The sequence below is a fragment of the Cucumis sativus genome, chromosome 2 (assembly GCF_000004075.3).
Source record: "Cucumis sativus cultivar 9930 chromosome 2, Cucumber_9930_V3, whole genome shotgun sequence".
NCBI lineage: Eukaryota > Viridiplantae > Streptophyta > Magnoliopsida > Cucurbitales > Cucurbitaceae > Cucumis > Cucumis sativus.
In genome coordinates, this window is record NC_026656.2 from 573,113 (window position 1) to 598,356 (window position 25,244).

A 25,244-nucleotide genomic window follows, 5' to 3' on the forward strand; every position below is an offset into this window, starting at 1 on the left:
ATATTTTTGTACAAAGTAGCATCACAATCTACAAAAGAATATCCTCACCAAATTTCCTTCCCACCCTCCCCATAGAAAATGATGGGTTGGAAATTTACACCCCATTAATTAATAATATTCAAATCCCATTAAATTATTCTCTATACTTTTGATATATTATTCAAAATTTCAAAGCTTGAATTATTCCCTTTTATTTTCTCTCTCAATTCAAAACCAATTAAAATCTTCTCAGCTTCCTCCAACTCAATTCCATCTAATAATTTAATAAAATAGCGTATACTTTTCATTTCATAATATAAAATTTTATATATTTTCAACATAATATTCCAAATTGAGCTGGCTTGAATAATAATAATATCAATTATTTTTTAAATTAATATAAAGTGAGAGGAAGAAACACTATGGTGGGCTTTTGAAGGCCCACTAAACACAAATTGCAAAACCAAAGAGACAGAGGGAGAGGGAGAGAGGGGTATTTAGGTAATTTGGAAAAATGAGATCGCAATTATTTTGGGGAAAATAATTATAACTGCGTGACATCAACGCTATCTCGGGCGAAACTGCGTTGTAAGAAGAGAACAGAGAGAGGATCATTTGGAGAACTTATTTCGTCAGTGGACATAAATTCAATCTTTCTCTCAATCCATTTACAGAAGGAAAAAGAAAAACGAAAACCCTAGAAAGAGATTTGTAGGAGAAAGAAGGTAGAGGCAAGAGAAGGAAGTAGAAGAAGAAGCAGCCGGGAAAGATGTCGTGGCAAGTTTACGTCGATGACCATTTGATGTGCGAAATTGAGGGCAATCACCTCACTTCTGCGGCCATTATCGGTCAAGACGGCAGCGTTTGGGCTCAAAGCCAAGCTTTCCCTCAGGTTTTCTCTATTTCTTTCAGGATGTTTTTTAATCCGAGTATTGATTTGATTGATTCTTTGTAATCCATGGCTGGATCTGTTTGGACTTTTTTTTATTATTATTATTCAAGATCTATATGAGTTGATCTGATTGTTTTTCAGGTCGATGCATTACTTCGGTGTATCTCTTTGCAGTTTTGTTAGATGTGATTGAAATTAGAATCTGTTGTTGTTTCTTTTTTGTTTATGTTGATTTAATGTTGCTTTTGTGTACGAAGCAATGAAGATCTGGAGTATTTCGATTTTGTTAGTTAGGAATTGGTTCAGATGCTGTGCTGAAATATAAAACCTTCAATTTTGAGAAGGGAAATTTGAGTATCTGTTGTTGCGTTTACATTTCTCTGTATTAGTTAGTTTGTCATGGTGATTGATATCGTATAGTGTTTGTTATGTATGGAATTGACAGGAGAAGTTGAAGGTTGTTGATCCATCTAACTTTCCTGATTTCTTGTCAACTGCATGAGATTCTCAATGCATGTTCTTGTTTTTTTGGTTATATGCAGCTCAAGCCTGAAGAAGTTTCTGGCATCGTGGGTGACTTCGATAACCCTGGGACGCTTGCTCCGACTGGTTTGTACATCGGTGGTACAAAATATATGGTAATCCAAGGGGAGCCTGGAGCTGTTATTCGTGGGAAGAAGGTGATAAGCTTTAATAGTACTGTGTTATACTTTTCTTCTGTGAGTTGTGACTCCAGGATAGATATGATCGGCATGCAAACAAATTATTCTGAAAAATGTTCTAAAATTTACTTGATTAGTTGCATCTGAATATGATTTGCTTCATATTAGGTTAGTTCTCTAATTGGTCAGTCAAGATAGTTACATTGCTAAAAGTTTGTAAATTCATCGGAATATGATGGCACCAATGCACTGTTCTATTGGTGGAGATAGAAATATCTTTGATGTTTACTTCGGAAAATTACAATTCTCCTTTCCATTGAATTTTTAAAAGGGTCATTCCAAATATATCAATCAAATTCGAAGTATTAGCAAATCTAACATGAGGTAAAAAAAAAAACTGCCAATACAGCAAACTTTAGATCTAGCTCTTGGAGTCCTAAAAGTTCTACTTATTGGAATTATTCTCTTAAAAACTAATTATCTCTTGATTTTCAGGGCCCAGGTGGGGTTACTGTTAAGAAGACTGGTCTGGCTTTAGTCATTGGTATCTATGACGAACCAATGACTCCTGGTCAATGCAATATGATTGTTGAAAGGCTTGGGGATTATCTTATGGATCAGGGTCTCTAAATATCGGTTTGTTTCCTACTGCTACACTCTGTCCAAGTTCTTATTTGCTTCCAGCTTTCTCTCATTGCTTATACGATATATCTTTTGGATTGCTGCTAATTTCAGGGAAACCATGTATTGTTTGTACAAGTCTATGGACTCTTGAATGGAAATGGGTTTGATTGATGCTTGAGGAGTGATGCTTATGTTTCTCGTTATTAGTGTTGTCTCTTTCACTTTTTTATTTTTATTTTTGTCCCTTTGAAATATTGTGGTGGTTTTCAAGTGAGGTCCATGTTGTAGCATCAAATATGGATTTGGTAAACCAATCAGCATAAATTTATAATTACTCTTCTCTATTTTATCTGTTGATTTTTGCAGCGGGCTCCTGTATAACATGAGCAGATATATAGTTTCTTTTAACCCAAATGTGGGATGTTTGCACATTTTAGTCCATCTTGTTCAACATGAATTCATTTCCTTTTCTTCTCTTCTATTTGTTATGATTACACTTCTCCACAACACTTTAGAGCTTAATCCTGCCAAAGACCTAAAAGCAACAATTTAGAGTGTATGTATTCTTGTAGTACTGAGAACGCACGTGAATGCTTCTATGTTGCTACCAGCCATTGTAACAACAATTTTTTTTTTCCGTATGACCAATTAACTTATGGTTGTAGACATTTTATCCGTTAAGATGTACTCAAGTTTGCAGCATCGTGCATTAACATACCCGCCTACCGCTTTTGTTTCAACGTATGAATTACCTTAAACTATATCTTTGGGGAGTAAAATATGGACAATCTTGATTGTTCTTTTCTATCAATTTTATTATACATTCACCACTCATTCTAAGAGGGTTCAACTTCTTAAAATTTCTTGAGGTTTACAATTTCAATCAAATAAAACTTTAGTAAAACACAATGATAATATAAGTCAATATCTCTTAGGATTTTATTTTCAAAATCAAATAAAACTCCTTAATAAGATGTAAAACATAATAATAATATAAGTCAACATCTCTCTTAAACAATCTAAACAATCTATTGGTATGGTTGGATTATATTTTCAAATGTAAATAAAGTTATTTTAAAAAAAAAATACGTTTAAAATAGATTTTAAGTATATTTTAAATCATTTTTAGGAAAAATGAGTTATTTGACAAACATTTTTTTCCTTAATCCAAACGAATCTTATATCATTTTAAAAAAAATTGATTGTGTGAGTCAAATAGATGTTGATTGCTAGTGTTAGGTTGGGCGTTGCAATACTTGCCATTGGCTAAAGCTTCCAAATGAAAAGGTGGGTCTGTCAATGATACCTTGTGATAAAGTCCAAATATCTCATCATAGTGTATGGGCCCTGTGATCGGTTTATATGAAAGAAAATATGGTTTAGTGAAGAAGTGGGGATGACTATGACTTTTTTTTTTGTTTGGCTGATCCGGTTTGGTTTAGTTTGTTAAAGAGCGGTTCCGTTTGGTTTATTTAACCCCCCAAAACCGAACCGATTTATATTCCCTAACGTCTATAATAATATTTACGCGCTCCTCAATGTTTTGAATTTCTTTGATTTATATTCTTTTTGCTTCTTTGAAGAATCAGATCGTCGCTTTCCTCACTGTCTCTATAGACAAAAAGAAAAAGGAAAAACCTCAATCCCACATTTCTCTTCTTTCAATCTCCTTTTCCTCACCAACCGCTATTCAAACCCTACGATCTCATCAAAGATGAAGACCAAGACGCCATTGAAGCAGCTCAAGCTCTCTGTTCCCGTTCAAGAAACTTCCATCCGTTCTTTCCTGTAAGTTTAATCCATTTCTCTCTTGTTTTTCTGCTTAATTTTCATCATTTCTTCTTCCTTTTCAGCGTTCCTTTCATTTCCTTACTGCTACTCTTTATTTGATTGTGTGTAAATATGCTATCGTGTGTTCCTCAATGGAGGTTCGATTGAGTTGCATTCTTAGTTTCTTGGAAATCAATGCTAGAAAATATACATGTTTTTTTGGAAGTTTGGTGGACTTATCTTTTGTTGATTGGATGAATTCAATTAACTCGCTTCATTCATCTACTTTCCATTTCGAGTATTTCTAATTTCAGGAAGGATTTAGGGCATGATCTGTCAGATTTATAATGAATTATTAGTATTTCTTTTATACATGCATATTTCTGTTTCATCGGTTATCGTTTCTGATTTTGTAAATTACAGGACTGCAAGTGGAACATTTCATGACGGCAATCTACTCCTGAATCAGAAAGGAATGCGGCTTATATCTGAAGAGAAAGAATCGCAGGTAAGTTTCTTTTACTTCAAACATACTAATTTGAATCCGTGAGAACTGGCCTAATCTGGTTATTTGTGTGGTTTATATTAATGTTAGATCACTTTTCCCTTTTTCAAATTTGTTTGAACAGACTACAGATTCTAAGGAGCTTGATGTTGATTTCTCGTTGGAAGATCTAGAGACTGTGAAAGTTATTGGGAAAGGAAGTGGAGGTGTAGTACAACTTGTTCGACACAAATGGGTTGGAAAACTTTTTGCCTTAAAGGTTGTTATACTGGTGGAACAATTCTACACTCTTGCATCTGTTTTTGGTCATTCTACTTTTGCTTTAAGTTATTCACATATTTTGTTCCTTGGCTTTGTTATAATAGTTGAAGAAGCTGCTGCAGGAAGGTAGCAGTTTCTAATCTTTACATTTAATGTGGAGGTAGCTAGTAAACTGCTAATACGTTCATTTAGCTATGAGGATAGATTCAAATTCCCTTCCAAAAAGCAGTAGAGGTTGGTCTTGGTTTACAAGTTAAATTTGTTGAAGTTGAAAGTTCTTACAAAAATGTAGGATAGTGAGCTAGTTTTATCTCTTTGATCTATGGGAAAAAAGAACAATGAGTTTTGGCAATAAGTGATAAAAGCCAGATCAGGCAGTGCCTCAGGGGTGACTGGTGACTGGTGACTGGTGACTGGTGACTGGTGACTGGTGAGAGTAATATGGTAAACTATTCATTGTTATGATTATTTCTATGATATGGTTGAATTATGTTTGATGTTGATTCATTGTTTTATTTGTTTCACGTCTTCTTTAAGCTAAAAATAAATTACCATTCTGTCCAAATAGTTGCGCAATTAACTTGTCTTCCTGTTTGGAAGTGTTCAAATTTTGAAGCCAAGGTATCTGTTTGATTTTGGTTATCTTAGATATATAGCTTATTTATCCAAACTCCATAGTTTTTAAGAATTTCACTCTGCTTAGTCTTAGTATGCTTGTGATGTCGTCTCCATCAAAATCTGCTATTGTTTGTGCTATTTTGGCTTGTGTATATCATAACCTCGGGTGCAAATTCTATAATTCTGTTGGACTCTTCTACCACATGCTTCAGGTAATCCAGATGAACATACAAGAGGATATCCGTAAACAGATAGTACAGGAACTGAAAATAAATCAAGCAGCACAATGTTCACATATTGTGGTCTGCTATCATTCTTTCTACCACAACGGTGCCATTTCTCTTGTGCTAGAATACATGGATCGTGGTTCTTTAGCCGATGTAGTCAGACAAGTCAAAACAATTCTTGAACCATATCTCGCAGTTGTTTGTAAACAGGTCTCAGGTTTCTGTTATTCGCATCAAAACTTGAATGAAAAGGTCGAGCTTTTTACTCATGCTCACCCACCTGAATTATATTCCAGGTTTTACAAGGTCTGGTATACTTACATCATGAGCGACATGTTATACACAGAGACATCAAGCCATCCAATCTACTTGTGAACCATAAAGGTGAGGTCAAGATCACTGATTTTGGAGTAAGTGCAATGCTAGCAAGTTCTATGGGTCAGAGAGATACATTTGTAGGGACTTACAATTACATGTCGGTATGTGTAATTTCCCCTCGAGATTGAACATTGAAATGGATGACTTTATGCAGTGTTCTGTTTATGACATCAGTTTTTACTTCCCTCTTTCAGCCTGAACGAATTAGCGGAGGAACATATGACTACAGCAGTGATATATGGAGTTTGGGTTTGGTAGTACTTGAATGTGCAATTGGAAGGTTCCCTTATTTGCAATCTGAAGAGCAGCAAAGTTGGCCAAGCTTTTATGAACTCCTTGAGGCAATTGTAGCAAAGCCACCGCCTTCAGCTCCACCGGATCAATTCTCCCCCGAATTCTGTTCCTTCGTTTCTGCTTGGTAAGTACTTTTTTCAGGTTTTCTCATATTCGTGTATCTATGCTTCTCCCATTCAAGTTTTTTAACATTTCATTTTTCATTACAATTGGCAGCATAAAGAAGGACCCAAAAGAAAGATCATCATCATTAGATCTTCTGGTTGGTAGCCTTTGTTTTCCCCATTTCAGTTTCAAGTCATGAATATCAGTTTCCTTAAACAAAACTCTCTTTTTGGTTATAGAATCATCCTTTCATCAAGAAATTCGAAGATAAAGACATCGACGTCGGGATTCTCGTCGCCAGCTTGGATCCACCGGTAAGTTTTCCCAGACAACAACAACAATAACCAATAACAATAATCATAAAACATTTGTGTTTAATGTAATATCTTAGAAGGAAAAGAAAATAGAATTTACAATCTGTTTCTTTCTACCTTTGTGTGTAATATGCTCTCTTTTGCCTCGTAAACACATGGAATGGTTTGGTTGTCAAATTAGTGATTTCCTAAGATTTTCTTGGGTTCATTTATATTTATTTATTTTGTAAAATCATAAATTTAAACTAATTCTTTTCTAGGAAAATATTCATGTTTGAAACAACAGTTTAGATTGATTTTTTTCTTCTTCTTCAATTTTACTCCACAAAACTGCTAATTTAAAACAATTTCTTTTCTACCGAACACAATTGTTTACTTTGAATTAATCTAAAGTTTTATGATGCTACCTAAGCAAGAAATCTGTCTCTTATTAAACTACACATCAAAGAAAAAGCTAAATCTACCTCTTACAATTTTTTCCTTTTTTGACTTTCAATTCATAATGATTTGTACTATTATATTATCTTGGAGTCTTTATAAATGTTTTGAATTGTTGTTGGAATAGAATTTGGAAAAGGGTATTATTGCAACATTTTGAAAGAAGTGATATATGTTTGAAATTTAGATGAATATTAGAAGAATGATGTAATAACAATAATGTTATATTAATATTTGTAGAATTAATATATTCTAATTTCTCTCTCTCATAGCTGTTCTTCTTAGCCAGAAAAATCCAAGCTGCCTTCAAAAACTCCCTTTCCCCACTTTTCTCTACTTTTTCTTCCATAAGAATCTCTTTCATTTTCCCCAATTTGATTCCAATTGCCTACGTTGGTTTGAACTATTTCAATTATATATATATATATATATATATATATATAAAGGTTTTATTGAGAGATTAATATTATTTAATCAAAATCAACTGAAGAATTGGAACGGACAGTTTTTTTTGAAAAATTCAGCCAAGTTGACAAACTTTTTAAACCGAATTGACGAACTAATTTTGTGCTAAAAAATGTTATTCGAACTATTTGCCATTTCGGTCCTATTATCAAATTTCCGAAACTAATATTTAGAAAAATAAACTCTATATTATTCATGTTAATAGATGTTTTATTTACTAATTTAAACGTTTAATTTTTTTTGTTTTATAATCTTACAAGAAATGTTATTGATATTGACATTATTATAAAATTAAGTCCTTCATATTTGTGTTGATCTAGAAAATGAGTATTTGTTTATTTAAGAAAAAAAACAGTTGATTTCCATTTAGTTTCTATTCCAAATGAATTAGAAAAATGGTTATGATATATTATGATAATTGAAGGCAACACAAACATACTTCCCCCCAATAATGAAGAAAAGGAAAATAATAAACCCAATAGAAAGTAGAAAGGGGGAAGAGATTTAGATGGTGAATGTGTTTCGATTTCTGTGGGTATAATTTGAAACCCTAATAATTGGGCATATGGTTTTGTAGCACCACATGGATAAGATCTCTTACATAAGCAAAAAAAAATAAAAGGTTGGTAAAGGATATGTGTGGTGCTTATTTGAAAGCCAATCACATTTTGGGTCACCTTTCATGAATTAGTCAATCCTCCTTATCTTTTTCTTCCATTCCCAAGACACCCTCCTAAACCATTACACTAAAATATGGTATTTTTTTGGACACCTCCAACTTTAAAATCTTCTTTTCTTACCCTAATGTATTCATTATATATCCTCCATTCACAATTTCTCATAACCCCTTAATTAACTCAATTAAGATTAATTAGTTTGATTTTTTTTTTTATCAAGTTCTAAAGTTTTCCAATTTTAGTATAGGTTCTATCTTCCAATTAGTTATGACTTTGTTTTTTCGAATTAGAAGTATAAAACATAGAAAATGGATGTATAACTTTTTAAAATTACATATATCTTATTATTTATTTATATATTTTAATTGACTTTTTTTTAATAAAAAGTAGATTTATGGGATCTTATTATTCACTCTAAAGTAAATTTTAAGACTTCAATTGAATAGAAAATGACATAAGTGAAAAACTTAGACAAAAATATCAACAACAAAAAAATTGTTTTCAATAATGCATTTATTTTAACCAATGTTGTAAAGGGAGTTAGTGTAAGTAATTTGGTCATAATCTCCTCTCATATCATTTTCAAGCTAAGTATACAATTGAGAAGACCAAATCTAAACTTTTAGATAGTGGCCATTTTTAATAAATAATAAATAAAACCATTCTCCAAAATTAAAAAAATTGCATTATCAATAATAATAATAAAAAAAAAAAAAACTAACCTCAATCCACCCATTCATTGATTAAAGTAATATGTATACATTTTCTATATTTGATATTACTTAACATACCAAATAAAACCTTTTATGATGTCATTTGAAAGGTTTGCTTTCTCTCATATAATAATTATATCCAAGTAAAATAGGAGATGAAATGTAAGATACCACCGTGGGTTGCAAAAAAAAAAACTATGGATTGTCATCAAGGATATGCATTATTAGATATAATATAAAAATCTTCCAAGTTGATTTTTGTAAAGTAAAAATTATACCAAATACTCCATCTAAACGTAGGACTTATAATTAACGACCATCAATTTTATGTCCTATCAACTATGTACTATGCTTTTTTTAATGAAAGTAAACCATATTCTTTTTTAATAATCACATTTAGTGAATAATTAGAGTTATCTTTATAAAGTTTGGGGTGTGATGTGCAACAAAAGACATGAAAGAATGTAAAATCTGTCAAGTCTTTAAGGAGCAAAGTAGGGAAAGATGTTGACATTAATTAGTTTTCATCTTTCAAAGATCCAAAAAGAGAGATGGTGACTCAGATTTGGATGTCTTCAATTTTAGACCTTATCCTTAATATTTTTTTTCTTGTAATATGAGAAACCAAATCAATTTGCAACCATATATACACTTTACACTATCACCCAAAATTCTTATCATCATTAAATATATATATGTGTACACATTTATTTATGTGTCTATTGTGATCCTACTCATCCTATTTATTAAAATAATTCAAACCCATCAAAAAGAAACATTTTTTGGTCAATACCCCTACACTTCTTGTTGCTTCTATTTTTAAACTTCATCCCTTCATTCCTTTACTTCTTCAAGGTTTCTTTAAATTTTATTTCCTTTAGACATGGAAGGCAAAGAAAAGATTCTTGAAGATTTTGAAGCCATGGATCAGTTTAGGAAACTCAATTGGGTGATCATGGAAACTAGAGAAGATGAAGTTTTGGAAGAAGCTTCAACTTCTTCCACCATTGATTCTTCTTCGATGAATTCCATTGAATCTTCTGCATCAGAGTTGTTAGAAGATGCATCGTCGTCTTCCTTAACGTCGAACTCTTCGTCGTCATTGTCGCTGTCGCCATCGGATGACGGACCTCTCTATGAACTCTCAGAGCTCATGGCCAATCTGCCTATCAAGTAAGTAATTAAAGAAAGAGATATATGAAAAGTGTTACGTAATATAATAATGATCAAATTAAATTTTAATTAATTAATCTTTTTTTTTATCATAATTTGACTTTGGGGTTTTTGCAGGAGAGGGTTATCAAAATTCTACAATGGAAAATCACAATCATTTACATCTCTAGCAAGTGTAAAGAGCTTGGAAGATCTTGCAAAGAGAATGAATCATAACAATAATTATAATTCTCAGAGGAAGAAGATTAAGTGTTGTAAAAGCTATGGAGGAAGTTTGGAATCTCAAAAATCTTCTAATTATTATTCTCCAAAGCCTTTGATTGCTAAAAAAGTTTCAAGGCCTTCTTCTTTGCTATCTTCTGTTTGTACCAAGAGAAGTAATAGGTTATTTGATGCCCATTGCTAATGCATCTTCTTCCCCCCCACACTCATGTTTAAAGGGTTAGAGGGTTAAGGCTATTTCTATCTTTTTTTGTCCAATGATTTTGAGGCCAAAGTGGTTCGCTAGTTTTTGTGGAAGAGTGTATTTTTTTTTCAAATCAAAGCGATAATGGTTGAATCTCAGTATGTTGCATATTTAGATCGTCTTTGATTCTACCCATATCAGCAAGACATTAGTGTATTTGAAATAATGGCTCTATGGCTAAAAAAAGAAAGATGGAGAGACTAATTCATACCCATTATTTATTTCAGGGTGTGAATTGTGTGTCCAAATTTGTTTCTATATAAATGCGTAATTGCCTTTGAATTTTTTTATTGAAAGAAACGACTATATATGTAAAATACTGATATAACTTTCTTAAATGAAGTTTGATTTGTGTCTGCCTCGTTGTAACAAAGGATCACTGTTATCTTTTACTATATAATTCCTAGCAACCCAACATAAATATACATAGTTTTCATGTGTGTACTTTAAGATCATATTCAGTTTTTCACTCCACATTATGTGTCGTTGATCCAAGAAGAATGTAATCAAACAAGTGTATAGCAAACTCAATCCTATATTGGAAATAAGGTTTTTAAAATACCATATCAAGAAAAGACATATATGGGTAGAGTTATCAAATCAATGTTTGTTATACTTTGATCAGTTGTGAGTTTATGTTTATGATTTTTTTGTTGAAAACTTCTGTGAATGATAATAAATCAATTGTCAAAGATGCTACGTATATAGTACTCTCCAAACAAGGTACTTTGGATTGGATTAAGTTTTATTTTAGTTTATCTAAATAATAACAATAGTTTCATGTCATGTGAAATATATATCCTTAAAACCGTGTGTTAGAAACGTCTACAAATGTAGAAGGAGAGGAAGTTTTTTTTGTTAGGGAGAAAAATCAAACTTTCAAGATATTGTGTTATAGTTGTTTTGCTAAATAGGTTTGGTGGAACATTAATTGGAGTGTAAAGCCTAATAAAAAAAATTACATTTGACTTCAAATTATATTTTTAAAAGAAAACGTTGGTGTTCAATTCTCACATGTGTTTGTCATGGTTGAGAGTTGCGAATCTCTCGTGAGCCAATAACCTACATAAAAAATTCTTACATTGGTGTGATGTTGAGTCTATCACACGTCTCCAATACTCTAAAATTAGTAGATTGAGTGTATAGTGTAGGTAGGAATACAATAGTAACACTATAATTATTTTTGTAAAGATTGTTTACGACACTCGTGACTACAAGGTGTTAAACCAAACACAATTTAATTATTTATTGATTGGTATATATTTATTAGCTCATTGGTTGACATAGAATCTAATGCTATAATCTTTTCCTTTTAGTACACAACATTCTCTGATGCCACCTCCCGATTTTTCTTGGGTTTGGGTTTGTTTATAAGCTTTAGATCTTATTCCAACATTTGGGACAATCGTCCATAAAAATCGGGGTATAGGTAAAAATAGAAAGAAAAAAAAATTACGACAATAAGACTCGTAACACTACATTTTCTAAATTGTAAAAGAAACAAATTTTAAGGTCGATAACTTTATGATTACCATTTGATATCAATAATTTTGTCATATGCGTAATATGCAAAAAAAAAAAAAAAAAGGTGTGATGAATTGTTTTTCTGTAAATGTTTTTGTTAATCTCCGAATAAAAATAGTTAATCATAAATTATCATCGTTTAAATTGATATTGATAGATAAAAATTATATATATTTGACCACCCAACCCATATTGGACCAAACTATTTCGGCCCAGATAAATCTCAAGGCCAAGTAATGGGCTTTCAACCTGTGTCAAAGTCTACCTTATCTCGGCCCATAAACCTCCACGCCCATTTCTTAATTAGTATAAGCCCGTGCCCAAGGCTTTATTTCAGCCCTAATCACTAGGCCCATTGCTCCAAGAGTTATTTCCTTTTCTTTTCTTAATTAATTGGAAAGAAAATCAAACCTTTTAACTTTAAAAGAAAAAATACACGTCCATTATTGTTAAGCTATGTCTACTTTAGCCGTTGCTTGAAGATTAACCATTTGCATAGCTTCAAGGTAAATTAAATGACAGAATTGGTAAAAGAAATAAATCTTTAGTTTCTTAGTTAATATTCATAAAATCAGTATATATGAATTACAAATTAATCCAATTTTTTAAAAAAGAATTATGTAATTATCATAATAAGTTTTCTTCATATTTAACAATCTAACTTCAGAAAGTATTGGTGGGCATTACTTTTGTAAAAAAATAAATTACAACATTATTATTATTACTCCAACAAGAGATTCAAACATCATGACAATCCCAACAAAAGAAATCCTAGAGATTTGTGTGGGGAACCCCAAACCTCCATATAACATTAAAATACATTATATTAGTATCACTTTTGAGGATTTTGGCAATCATTATATTTCAATTTTGACCCACCACTTTTCTCTCCATTTCTTTGTCTCTTTTATATCTTCTAAGTTTTTAAATTACAATATGAATATGAGTTATTCAGATTTGGTATCTCTCCAAAACATAACCTTATAAATAAAATGAAACCTAAACTTATTAACTCTAATACCCTAAAATAATTAAAACTTCGATTACCATTTATTTTTTATATTTAAAAATTCAATAGTTCAAATTTCTTATTTGTCGAATAAAAAGAAAAAAAAGAAGATAGGTAACCATTTAAATTAATTTACATTACACTTCACTATGGATAACATTGTGTGAGTGGTGTGCGACTCAAATAATAAGCCTCAAGGTGGTCAATGGTGATTTCATCATTGTCTCATTGAAATTAAGTAACCAAAAAGAGAGATCTTTGAACAAAAATTGACTCCACGTCAATAAATAGGACAACCCATTTACTTACTTTTTTTTTTTTTTCGTGGATCATGCAATAAGAAAAAATTAATTGGATGTATATTTATTTAATAAGACTATGGGTAATTCTAATTCATTGTGGTTAGGTTTTGTTTAAAATGACTTTTTAAATATTAAGAAAAAACCATGTATTTGATAAAATCAGAAATGGATCTAGTAGAACCCACTTTTTAAAACACACATGTTCATGATTTACATAGTTTAGAAAATTTAAGGCTGATTAATTTGCCAAATCTCTTGATCTTAGCACTAGATAAATATTAATTTAGCATGCATTTCATTGTTTTTCAAGAAGGGTAAAAAAAAACATACCATATACGAAAGTATATATATATATATATATATATATATATATATATATATATATATATATATATATATATATATGCATAGCTTTTAAAAAGTTAGGTCATCACACTAAGAAATTAGGCTTCACAATTTGTGGGTTTTATTTATTTATTTATAAGAAAACTTATTATTTGAGTATTTTTCCAACCAAACCAAGAGATGCATACAAATTAGGGTTTCACTTTTGTATTTGCAAGGGAATTTCCCCTCCAAACATTGTGGGTATACCAAAAATATGTTGACCCATCAAAATCAAATGAATCCTATTTCTAATCATTCACTAAAATTTGGGCTTGAGAGTGAATTGATTTCCCCTATTCTCATAATTTGTCAACTTAAGATAAGGTTTTAAATGTTGTGAAAGTGGTGAGATAATAATGCCCTTTTTTTCTTGACTTTTTTCCTCCTCCAATTTCAACTCTCTTTTTAGTATTTGAAAAGGTACAAACACCATTTTGATTTATAATCATGCATTGACATTATTACATATATGTTATTTTTTACACAATTTTTATTTAATTCATTAGGGTTAAGTCTCAATAATGGGCATGTAAATAAACCAATGATTATGGTCAACAAGCCTTTGAGGGGAAAAACTATATATTATCAAATAGAGAATGTGTGGGCTTATGTGTGCAATCTTAGAAAAATCTATTTTCCATTATGTGTGTAAATGTTTATATATATGTGTGTGTGTGTGATATTATCAACTTTCTTATTTAATACAAATCATGAACTTTCGCTATAGTAATTAGCAATCTAATGATTTTTCGTGCATTTCTAATATTATTATGTATTCAATGAAGTAAATTTATGTTTGACATCTAAGATATTCAACTATCGATTTTTAATATAGTAATTGATGTATTATTTATAAGAAAAGTGGAAATTTTGAGCCTACTTCTTCCACTAGAACGTACCTAATTTAGTTTTATTAATTAAATTAAAGAGAGAAAGATGCTTTATCATTTAACTTTCAAACAAACACTTATGCATATCACTTAATCAAGTCAAATGTGTGTGTGTGGTTTTCTTTAAGGAAATATGTTGTTTGGGATATTTAATAAATCAGTTTAATTAAATTGTTGTTTAGTGTCAAAATAATTCATTAATCATCATTCTTCGTATTACTTTGTGAGTAAGAGAGAGTAAACCTGTGGGGGGCAATTAAGTGCTTAATTATCATGTTTTTATTGGAAAGTAAATTTTGAAACATTATGATTATATCCATTAAGGTCTAATAATCCAAAATATATGTCTAGGAGACCACTTCTATAGAAATCCATCTCTTTTAATTTTTAAATTTTGTTAATGCATGATTATTGCAAGTCAATGTACAATGTCAAGTTTAGATTTTACAAAGAGATAGAATAGCTACGGATCTCCAATTTGGAGTAAACCATGAAAGAAAGTTATTGCAAAATTAACCTAGAATGATTTTAATTGAAACAATAATTAAAATAATACAATTTTGACCCTTTAGTTTTCTTGGAACGTGACGAAGATGCTGAAGATGCTATAGAACTGTCAAGCTAAGTTAGGATGCCGTGGTGCACCCTTTAATCTCCTCTTGCCTTATGAAGCTTTAAAATGATGAAATATAACTATTTTTAAAAAAGAACTATATTTTAGATTTTCATTGTCCAAGAAATTGTCTCTTACACATTTTCTATACCATACATGACAATAAAAAATGTGTACTTACCATAGTGGCAGAGCGTCCCTAACCGCTATCTCTCTTCATCTCACATCTCAAGTTTCAGTCCTTGCCCTAAACTAATATTTTAACATACAAAAACATGCATACCTTACATTTATCATTAACGTTCTTTAGTCTAAAACTACATGAAAAACATGCATATATACCTTAATTATTTATATATCATTTTAAAATACATTCAAATAAAAATACTTTAAAAAAGAAAAAAAAATACCCAAACAAATATGGTTGTGTTATTTATCTCCAAATATCCTAATAATTTATCATTCTCTACACACATGGGTTTATATCTACATGAATTTTAGGCATATATGTGGAGATGTTGACTACTCAAATGGAAGGTATGTATCATCATCATTACGAAGAAAAAAAGTTGAACACCATAGCTTTTAAACGTTCTATTATAGAAATGACTCACTAATACACTTTCTTTTTATGATAGAGTACAATAGGGAATCGACCTTCCAACTGTTTGACCTTTACCATTAAGTTATTTAACTTACTTTGACAGTATACATCTTTTTCAAAAAACTTACTTTGACAGTACATGAAAGAAGCAGAAAGACATTAACACATAGTATCTCAAAACCCAGAAAACCATGTGCAGTGTGAAGCCATGGGTCTAAAAGTTGTTGAAAGCTTTGTAATATAAAACACACACATGACACACTTCCCAAAGCAGATTCCCCAAAAGGAATAACACAACATAAAGAACATAGTTTTTCATGACAGAAAAAGAAAAATCAACTTCACTTCCTTTTAATGTATATGTCTATATATAGAAATTCCAGCAATAAAGGACCAAATTAAACTCAACTTTTTTCTTTATTAATATTATTATTTTCCTTCTTTTCCTCTTTAATTAATGGCTCAGAAGAATGTGTCCTTACATATCCATGTGCACAGATCTGCCCCCCACGTGCGATATGGCTCTCTGTTTCAACACATATTTTTCTCTTTTTTTACTTTCAAACCCTTTTCCCACATCAAAAGAAAGAAGAAAAAAATATAATTAAAACATAAAACTTAATACCCAATTCAAAAGGGTTCAAAAAGATTCCCCAAAAGATGGAGATATTATTATTCAAAGTGTTAAGATAAGTTTCAAGAATAAAAGGATATATCTCTTGAACAAAATGAACGGTACCTCTAGTGACACGTTCATCATCTTCATATTTTCTATCTTATGAAACTTTTGTTTGAAGAGATCTCCCATTACCCTACATAAATAAGTGTGATAAATAATAGAGTAACTTTTACGTCAAACAACTTTAAAATCGAAAACAAGAAACCATGAGCTACGTAGATGTGAGACAACTATGTAATACTCTTTCAATATTTTGCCTAATACCCCAACGACTTTGTATATTCGTAACCTAACACAGATAATAATAACAATATTCATATTACTATATTATTATCATGGACTTTTGGAAATCTGTTTTGCATTTATTTTGGTTTTGACTTTCGTTTTTTCAAAGATCAAAAATAAAAATATAAATTTTGGTGAGGTTTCTGGAAGAAGGGAATTTAGATGAGCTGTGTGAAATAGCTGGCTTTGGCATTGGCTGTGTATGAAAGGATCTGATGTATATCACGTGCAAATGTATTGTTCTTAGGGTTAATTATTGTATTATTTAAAACAACCAAAATCTGAGGCTGCCTTTGGATTGGCTACTGTGATTCTGAAGCTCCATGATTAAACTAATTAAAAAGTTATTGATTAAGTTAATCAGACCATGTGTTAATGATTGAAGGTGGTATATTTTGATAACAGTGCTCAATCTATCACCTACACCTTTCTATTTTAAGTTCTATTTTTCTTAACATAATAAATGTGGGGTACTATTAATTTGAACCCATATAAGAAATCTCTTAGTTGCAAGGAGATCAACCTCCAAATCCTAAAAAAAAAAAAAAGATTACATTCATTGCTAAGCTAAGTTCGTTTTAGTATCTATAAGAGGGCCGATTGAGTAGATTTGACTACGAATATGTTAGGAAATAAAAGATTTAGGTGTGATTCAAAAGTTAAAGATGATGAAGAAATTACTATAGATCGTCGTTGAGCAAAAAACCACTTGTCACGTTAATTTTTATTTGAAGCTTTTAATGTCACAAGACTTTAAACATAGTTTTAATTATCATTGAAAATTTGTCACTTATTCAATATCGTCTCCTACCTCACCAACTCGTTTAACAATAAAACCTAAAATCTATACCAAACTTAATCATTTCAATATCATTGTAAGTTTTGAAAAAGAATTAATTACTAAATATATAATTATATGTTACACCTCATTAATTATAACTTTTTGATAAAATCAAGAAAATAGTATTTATAAGTCACTGAAGGCTGTGTGTGTGTGAATTTTAAAATAAAACTTATAATAGGTAAACATTAGTAATTTTTTCCAAGTTTAAAATTAAAATAGTAATATTTCAGAATTCAAACTCATGAAATTAAAAGTTTTGAAGATAAATACAACTTGAAAAAAAAAAAAAATCTTAAAAGAGAGAGAAAAGGAAAGAAGGAAGCCCAATGTTTCCTTCTGGCAGGCCCTTTTCCAATGTCCTGGGGTGTTGCCACGTATTCCTAATAATTTATTTTCCAATTGAATTAATGAGAAATTGAGAATAGTAGTAATAATTAAAACAATTAAAAAAATGAACTAAAATATTTATATAATAAATTAAAATATCACAATTTAACTTAAATGCATTATGATATACGAAATAGATTATATCAATTTTGAGGGTGTTTAAATTATTGCAATAATATTTTTCAAGTTAGGGAGATCATACCAATAAAATTAAAGTTCATATTAGTAACCCTTAAACTAAAACTGATGGGTTTTATTTTCTTAATAAAAAGAAAAGGTAAAAAAGAATATTGTTATCTTTTAGAAAAGAAAGAAAAACGTAGACATGAGTCAAACAATGAAGGCCCTGAATGAGTCATAAACAGCAAAGTTAGGCAGCTGGATCATGTGCCTCCATGATCACCATTCACTCAACTACCTAAGCCCATCATCACCATTAAAATAAACCCTCTCGGCTCCACTTCTCTCTACGACCCCACCCACCATCCATCCAATAAGAATCAACATATTCCTCTCCATTTCACTCTGCTTTACAACACCCACTACACTCTACTGCTTTTCTCTCTTCTTTTCTTTTCTAATTTTGTTTTTACCCATTTGGTAAAATTAAGAAGAGAAAATAAATATTAACTTTTTGGTTTCTTAACTTTGCCATAATAAGAATTCCCTTTTCGACACTGTCCTTTTGTGCAAATCTAGTAACCCCAAACATTCCTCTGTCCTAATCCCTATTCCATTTATATATTCTTTTCATAATGTGTATTATAATATTTTAAGATTAAGATCCTTTGAAAAGTGGTATGATTAATACTCCTACCCTAAGTTTTAAAGCATAACTAAACTATACGTTATTTATGCAAAATAATTGGATACCATATGATCTATTCTACATGTCCTCGCAGCCGTAGTAATTCAAGCTGAGGTTTTTGAAACTCTTATGTATATTATTTTAGTGGCATGCAACAAGTGGGAGATGATGTATATCACTTCCTTTGTATACATGAACCAAAAGAGTTTGGTCAAAAGAAAGAAAGAAAAAGCATGATTTCACCTTTTATAAGGTTGTGTGTAAACATACAGTAGTCATTGAAAAATGTATTTTTTAAGAAAAACAATTTAGACATTAAGGACAAAGATTGATGAAGGTATACATTTCAAGGATCCAATAATAAGGGAGATTAAATGGAGTCTTGTATTCAAAGTAAAACTTTTAAAAGTCTTATTATCAAGAAAAGTATCATACATGTGAAAAATGTGGTATTTGGTTGGCGAGAATATTGAATATTTTAGAGATGATGAACACTAATTAATAAGACATCTACTATTGAAGCAACACCTTTAATAATAATAATAATAGAACCAAATTTAACAAATGTTATCAAACATATATATATTCTTTAAGTTTTGTATATGTTATGTAACATCATTAATTATTAGTAACAACCAAAATTAGTTAGTATATCAATCCACGCAATTGTCCATATACAAAAAAAAAATGGCACACATGTTATCAATTTAGTGATAAGACTTCTATTGATATATTATTGATAAATTTTTATTAGCAAGATATTGATTTAAATATTTTCTTTTTTTGTTGTATTATATTATATTTGTAAATACTTTGAACCTTGTCGTTATATGATAAAAACGATATGGCGAGAAAATGAGAACATACTACTGGAGAAACAAGAAAGTGACGCACCAATTCCCAAAAACGCGTAGTTGTCTACCTTTTCTTTTTCTTCTAATTTTGCTATGTGGTATTTTTTTTTTATTTTAAAAAATTTTCAATCATTTTAAAAGTTACAATATTATCATTCATTTTTACTAGCATTTCAAAAGATATCTTTTATGTAAAACTCTATTAAAATGTCAGATGAAATCTGAGACCAACATATCATTTTAAGTTATCGTCACATATCAATTTGCAAAATTTCAATTGACCCAAAAAATTAAACTGGTAGATGAAAGTGAGTTTAATGTTAGGGACAATTATGCAAATGTAACCAGGTCTAAAATACTAGCATATAAATCATATTGTAAAAGACTTTGCAATGTAGAAAATTTTAATTAAATAATCCTCTGTATATTACTAGTACGAGTCTTTTGACTATAACTTATATCAATTCTCCATATTATCGATAGCTTATATCGTGTGATAGGTTTTGTTGTAATTGTAATTCTTTAAATTTCTTGCTCTACCTTCCAATGCCTAATTAACCACAATATTATTATATCATCTATCACTCTTATTCTCACTTATGGGTTTAAAATATGTAGAAAACCTAGAAAAACATAAAAATCACTATTAGTGATTAAGAAGGTAATAACATTATAAAGATTTGAATATAAAACCTTTTGGAGAACCTTCTTTGATATTATGCTGCTTAATGACGCTCAAAAGTTAAGGTAGGAAGAACGTAAATTTAATATCGTCTTACAACTTTTAAGTATAAATGAAAGTCGTATTTAAACTTAAAGACGTTTTTGAAGTGGAAATGGGGTATTGTTTTATTTATTTATTTTTGGTTAAATGACAGTATAAGTGAGAGCAGAGATTAGCTAAATATAGGGTTATGATGAAGAAGGAGGGGAGTGGAGCATTAGGGCACTAAAGAAACTTATGTCTCCTTTCCTTCCATCTGTTTGATGAAATGCCTGTGAGAAAGTGACAGGCTCTTCAATGTCTTCAAAAGAAGAAAATTCCCATTCTCTTTGCGTCCATCACGCAATTCCATTTTCTCCTTTACACACCAACTTGTAAACTATTTGTGATTGTGATAGGATACATATCAAATTAAGATTATGCCAAAAATGGGGAATAATAATGTAATTTTGCTTCAATCGCTTGATCATTTTCTCTCTATAGTAGCATTATTCTTTCTTTTTTTCTTTTGGTCAAATATGCATTGGAGACAGCCTTATTCTGTCCATTTTGGTTGTGTGTTTGACACCCAACAAAGCCTAAATTTGTAGTCAAGTTTTCAAATCTTTTTAATTCTATGGGATGGCTTTTTTGGTGGTGGTGGCTTTTCTTGTGCCTTGCATTTTGAGGGAAAAAAAAAACCACCCAAAGTTCTTCCATTGGGTTTTGGTTTTGGTACAATTACACTATTTTATATTAGTGATATGAAACCTTAGCAATCTATAAATTAGGTCTAACCTAAAAGAATTCTAAAATCCTAGAAATCAAGTTGACGTTTATTCAAAGAATAAAAGATTAAATAATATGGATTTATTTTTTGATCCAAGATCAAGAGATAGTGGAAACTAGTTCTCTTCAACTTCAAGTTAGAATACTTCACAAATAAGTTGATAAGACCTACTCTTGAGTGTTCACTACAAATCTCAAAATGATTGAAATTTTGTAATCTATACTAAATGATTTATTTTCTCAACAGAAACCTAAAAACCTAAAACTAATCTTTCAAACACTTAATTATATCCTAAGAAAAAGAAGTTAAAATATTCATTCTACCCCTAGCTAACTCACATAAGACAAAATGAAGTATGTAGCAAATGACTTTTAACAAAGTTGAATTTATTTTATCTTGAAACATCATATAAAACCAATTAGAGAATTTTCAATCAATTTAATGTTGTTGCTTAAATTCATTCGGATAATCTTTATTTGTACCTGAAAGTTCAAAACTAGTTATAACTTCTTGACCCTTAACCACATGTGATGAATTGATACTCTAATTAGAAGTAACATGAGGATATTTTGACGGACCATACTATAAACATGCTACTTTACCAAATTGTAAGTTGTTTGTATAATATAATTTCACTTGGTCAAGACCATTCACATTTCTTTTTAATGTATTATAAATAAAAAGGTAAGGTTTATATTTTTGAGAAGGCTAAGTTATCAAAGATACATCTCATTTTTGTCATTTTCTTGGCCCATAGCCCATCCCCCATCCCCCATCATGGCTTAACCCTAAAGTTCATAAACAAAGTAGCCAATATTTTTTGCATTTTTCTACCAAAATATCATAGCTAGTCAACTGATTGGTTTAGGATGAAAAAAAAAAGAAGGGAAAACTATATGGTAAAATGTACAGTAAAAATTAATAACTTTTCCCCCCTAAAAAAAGGACAGTCCTTTGGAGAGAAATAAGACCAACTTTTCAGAAACATTCCAATTGTGCTAATTGATTTTTATTTTTACCATACAATAAAAAGTCCCTTTTTTCTTCAAGGTATACATATAAAATTATTGTCTCAACATTTTTTTAACCTTTTTTCAATTTGAAACTAATATTTCTTTTCATTTTATGAAAAAAAAGTTGGGTTTTTTTTTTTTTCTCTGTCAAGGATCAATCATTTGTAAATAGTGAAAATTGATGGAACCCCACATAAACTTACACCAAAGTGAATCTTTTTAAGGATTAAAAAATATGCCTTGTTGACTTTAATAAACTCACTTCACATTATTGGATTAGAAAAAAAAACGCAAAAAATAATCTAATAAAAATGAGGTTGTTGTATTTTGTAATTGAAGTTCTAATTAATTGTTTTATTACTTAATATCAACTTTACCTATAGTTGTGTGAGAAAGTTAATTGAGAGCAATAATTTTGATCATTTATATTAATTCCAAAAAAAGTGGGGAAAATATTTTAATTTCTGTAATTTAAGAAAATTATATTTAAAGTATAATTCCGGGAAACTTTTTATAAGAAAATTTGATTGGGAAATTGAATCAAACTACCATAAAAAAGGTATGTGCTGACTGATGAAGAGGAGTATTTGAACCAATTAATACAAATTTGTGACACAACAAATTATACTCAATGGTTAGAATGTGATATATGGTATGAAATTTTGAGTATGTAATGTTTGATAGGAGTGATGAATATTGGTTGATTGGTATGAATTTTTGAACAAAATTGTTGATTTAATAAATGGTTACATGATGATAATGGATGGTTGTTAAAATGAGTGTAATTGGGAAAACATAAAGAAATATATAAAGAATCTAATTTTCTCTCTCCTACCTTCTATTAATACCTTATCCAGCCCCCCATTTTGTAGACTAAGAAAAAGAATACAAAAAAGAAAAACCAAGCAGCCATTAGAAAAGATTGATCTCTCTGTATCTCTCTCCAATTCATGTACCTGATTCCCACACAACACAAGTACTTCACATCATTCCCCTTCATTAATCATCATCATCATGTGTCTTTCAATTTCAAACCCCTCTTCTCCCCCTCCAACCAAATCCCCTCCGCCGCCACCGCCGCCCCCCTCCCAATTACTTCACTTCTTCGACCTTTCCCCCAAAAAACAACTGCCGCCACCGCCGCCGCCGCAGCAGTTACTTTCGTGTTCACAAATTGTCACCGAAGCCAAATCTTTGTTCTCATTGGCTTTCCCCATTGCTCTAACGGCTCTCATAATCTATTCCCGTTCAATCATTTCCATGCTTTTCCTCGGCAGGCTCGGTGACATGGAACTCGCCGCCGGTTCACTCGCCATCGCCTTCGCTAATATCACCGGTTACTCTGTTCTCTCCGGTTTAGCTTTAGGCATGGAACCACTCTGTTCTCAAGCCTTCGGAGCCCAGCGTCCGAAGCTACTTTCTCTAACCCTTCACCGAGCGGTAATTTTTCTTCTTGTTTCTTCCATACCCATATTTTTACTGTGGGTAAATATGGGTAAAATCCTCCTCTTTCTCCGTCAAGATCCAAGCATCACAGAAATGGCTCAAACTTATTTGATTTTCTCTCTCCCTGACCTTCTCACCAATTCTTTCATTAACCCGATCAGAATTTACCTTCGCGCTCAGGGCATCACCGTCCCGTTAACTTTGGCATCGCTCGGCGGGGCTCTCTGTCACGTGCCGATCAATTTCTTGTTGGTTAGTTATTTTGATTTTGGAGTAGCCGGGGTGGCGGCTTCAGCGGCGGCTACGAATTTATTAGTGTTGGTATTTTTGGTGGCGTACGTCGTCGTTTCGGGAGTTCATGCTCCGACGTGGACGGCGCCGAGCCGGGAATGTTTGAGTGGCTGGAAGCCGCTTTTGGAGCTAGCTGCGCCGAGCTGTATATCGGTTTGCTTGGAGTGGTGGTGGTACGAGATTATGATCGTGCTGTGTGGACTTCTTGTGGACCCTAAAGCAACGGTTGCTTCGATGGGGGTATTGATTCAAACCACGTCGTTGATTTATATTTTTCCCTCGTCTCTTGGATTTGCTGTTTCCACCCGCGTCGGGAATGAGCTTGGCGGCGGTCGGCCGGAGAAGGCAAAGCTTTCCGCTGTGGTGGCGGTGTTTGTAGCGGCGATGATGGGGTTAGGAGCGACGTCGTTTGCAACAGGGATGAGGAATAAATGGGCTAGGATGTTTACCGACGACGGCGAGATTCTCCGGCTAACGTCTGTGGCGTTGCCTATTTTGGGCCTGTGTGAACTCGGAAACTGCCCGCAGACCGTTGGATGCGGCGTTTTGAGAGGGTGCGCGCGGCCGTCTGCGGCGGCGAATATAAACCTTGGCGCGTTTTACGGCGTTGGTATGCCGGTGGCGGTTGGGCTTGCGTTTAGATTAGGGGTTGGGTTTTGTGGGCTTTGGCTGGGCCTATTGTCAGCCCAAGTGTGTTGTGCTGGGCTTATGTTGTATGTGATTGGCACCACTGACTGGGACTTCCAAGCTTGTAGGTCCCACTTGCTGACGTGTTATGCGGGTGATGAATTACCCTTACTTTCTCCCCCCCAACACATAATTGATTCTTCCTAATTTACACCAAATTGTAAAACAATTTCATCTTGAAAACTACCTTTTTTCTTTAACCTCATTGGAATCCCTATCCATATAAAAATATATATATATTCTTGAATCAACTCAACTTTTGTAATCACGTTTATTTACCATTAATTTTATAGAATAAAAGTGATATGATTTGAACTTTTTATCTAATGGGTTAATATTCTTCCCTTCTAGTTAGTTGGGTCGGTCTATCATATGTTTATTTACCATTAATTTTATAGAATAAAAGTGATATGATTTGAACTTTTTATCTAATGGGTTAATATTCTTCCCTTCTAGTTAGTTGGGTCGGTCTATCACTTATTTCTAATAGTTTATGTTTCCACCTATCAAGGCAACATCGTTATCAATTCCGTTGATTTCTCCCATTCATAGTATTTTGGAATATTA

The 25,244-nt window shown here is 31.5% G+C and overlaps 4 protein-coding genes across 4 annotated transcripts; all 4 read left to right on the top strand.

Annotated features, from left to right (window-relative positions):
* Positions 1–493: 493 nt before the first annotated feature.
* On the top strand, positions 494–2,628 carry LOC101219562 (profilin). Its single transcript, XM_004140980.3, has 4 exons — positions 494–871; positions 1,414–1,551; positions 2,029–2,169; positions 2,269–2,628. Exons 1-3 carry the CDS (start codon positions 749–751, stop codon positions 2,161–2,163), a joined length of 396 nt encoding a protein of 131 aa, XP_004141028.1. The 5' UTR covers positions 494–748; the 3' UTR covers positions 2,164–2,169; positions 2,269–2,628.
* A 758-nt stretch (positions 2,629–3,386) lies between these two features.
* Positions 3,387–6,909, top strand: LOC101218848 (mitogen-activated protein kinase kinase 6). Its single transcript, XM_004140977.3, has 8 exons — positions 3,387–3,945; positions 4,351–4,435; positions 4,557–4,691; positions 5,524–5,748; positions 5,835–6,017; positions 6,111–6,334; positions 6,427–6,472; positions 6,555–6,909. Exons 1-8 carry the CDS (start codon positions 3,872–3,874, stop codon positions 6,657–6,659), a joined length of 1,077 nt encoding a protein of 358 aa, XP_004141025.1. The 5' UTR covers positions 3,387–3,871; the 3' UTR covers positions 6,660–6,909.
* Positions 6,910–8,638: 1,729 nt separating this feature from the next.
* Positions 8,639–10,917, top strand: LOC101219805. Its single transcript, XM_004140981.3, has 2 exons — positions 8,639–10,095; positions 10,213–10,917. The coding sequence occupies exons 1-2, from the start codon at positions 9,806–9,808 to the stop codon at positions 10,499–10,501; spliced, it is 579 nt and encodes a 192-aa protein (XP_004141029.1). The 5' UTR covers positions 8,639–9,805; the 3' UTR covers positions 10,502–10,917.
* Positions 10,918–23,116: 12,199 nt separating this feature from the next.
* LOC101211340 (protein DETOXIFICATION 52) lies at positions 23,117–24,979 on the top strand. Its single transcript, XM_004141114.3, has one exon. It carries the CDS (start codon positions 23,268–23,270, stop codon positions 24,822–24,824), a length of 1,557 nt encoding a protein of 518 aa, XP_004141162.1. The 5' UTR covers positions 23,117–23,267; the 3' UTR covers positions 24,825–24,979.
* Positions 24,980–25,244: the final 265 nt, after the last annotated feature.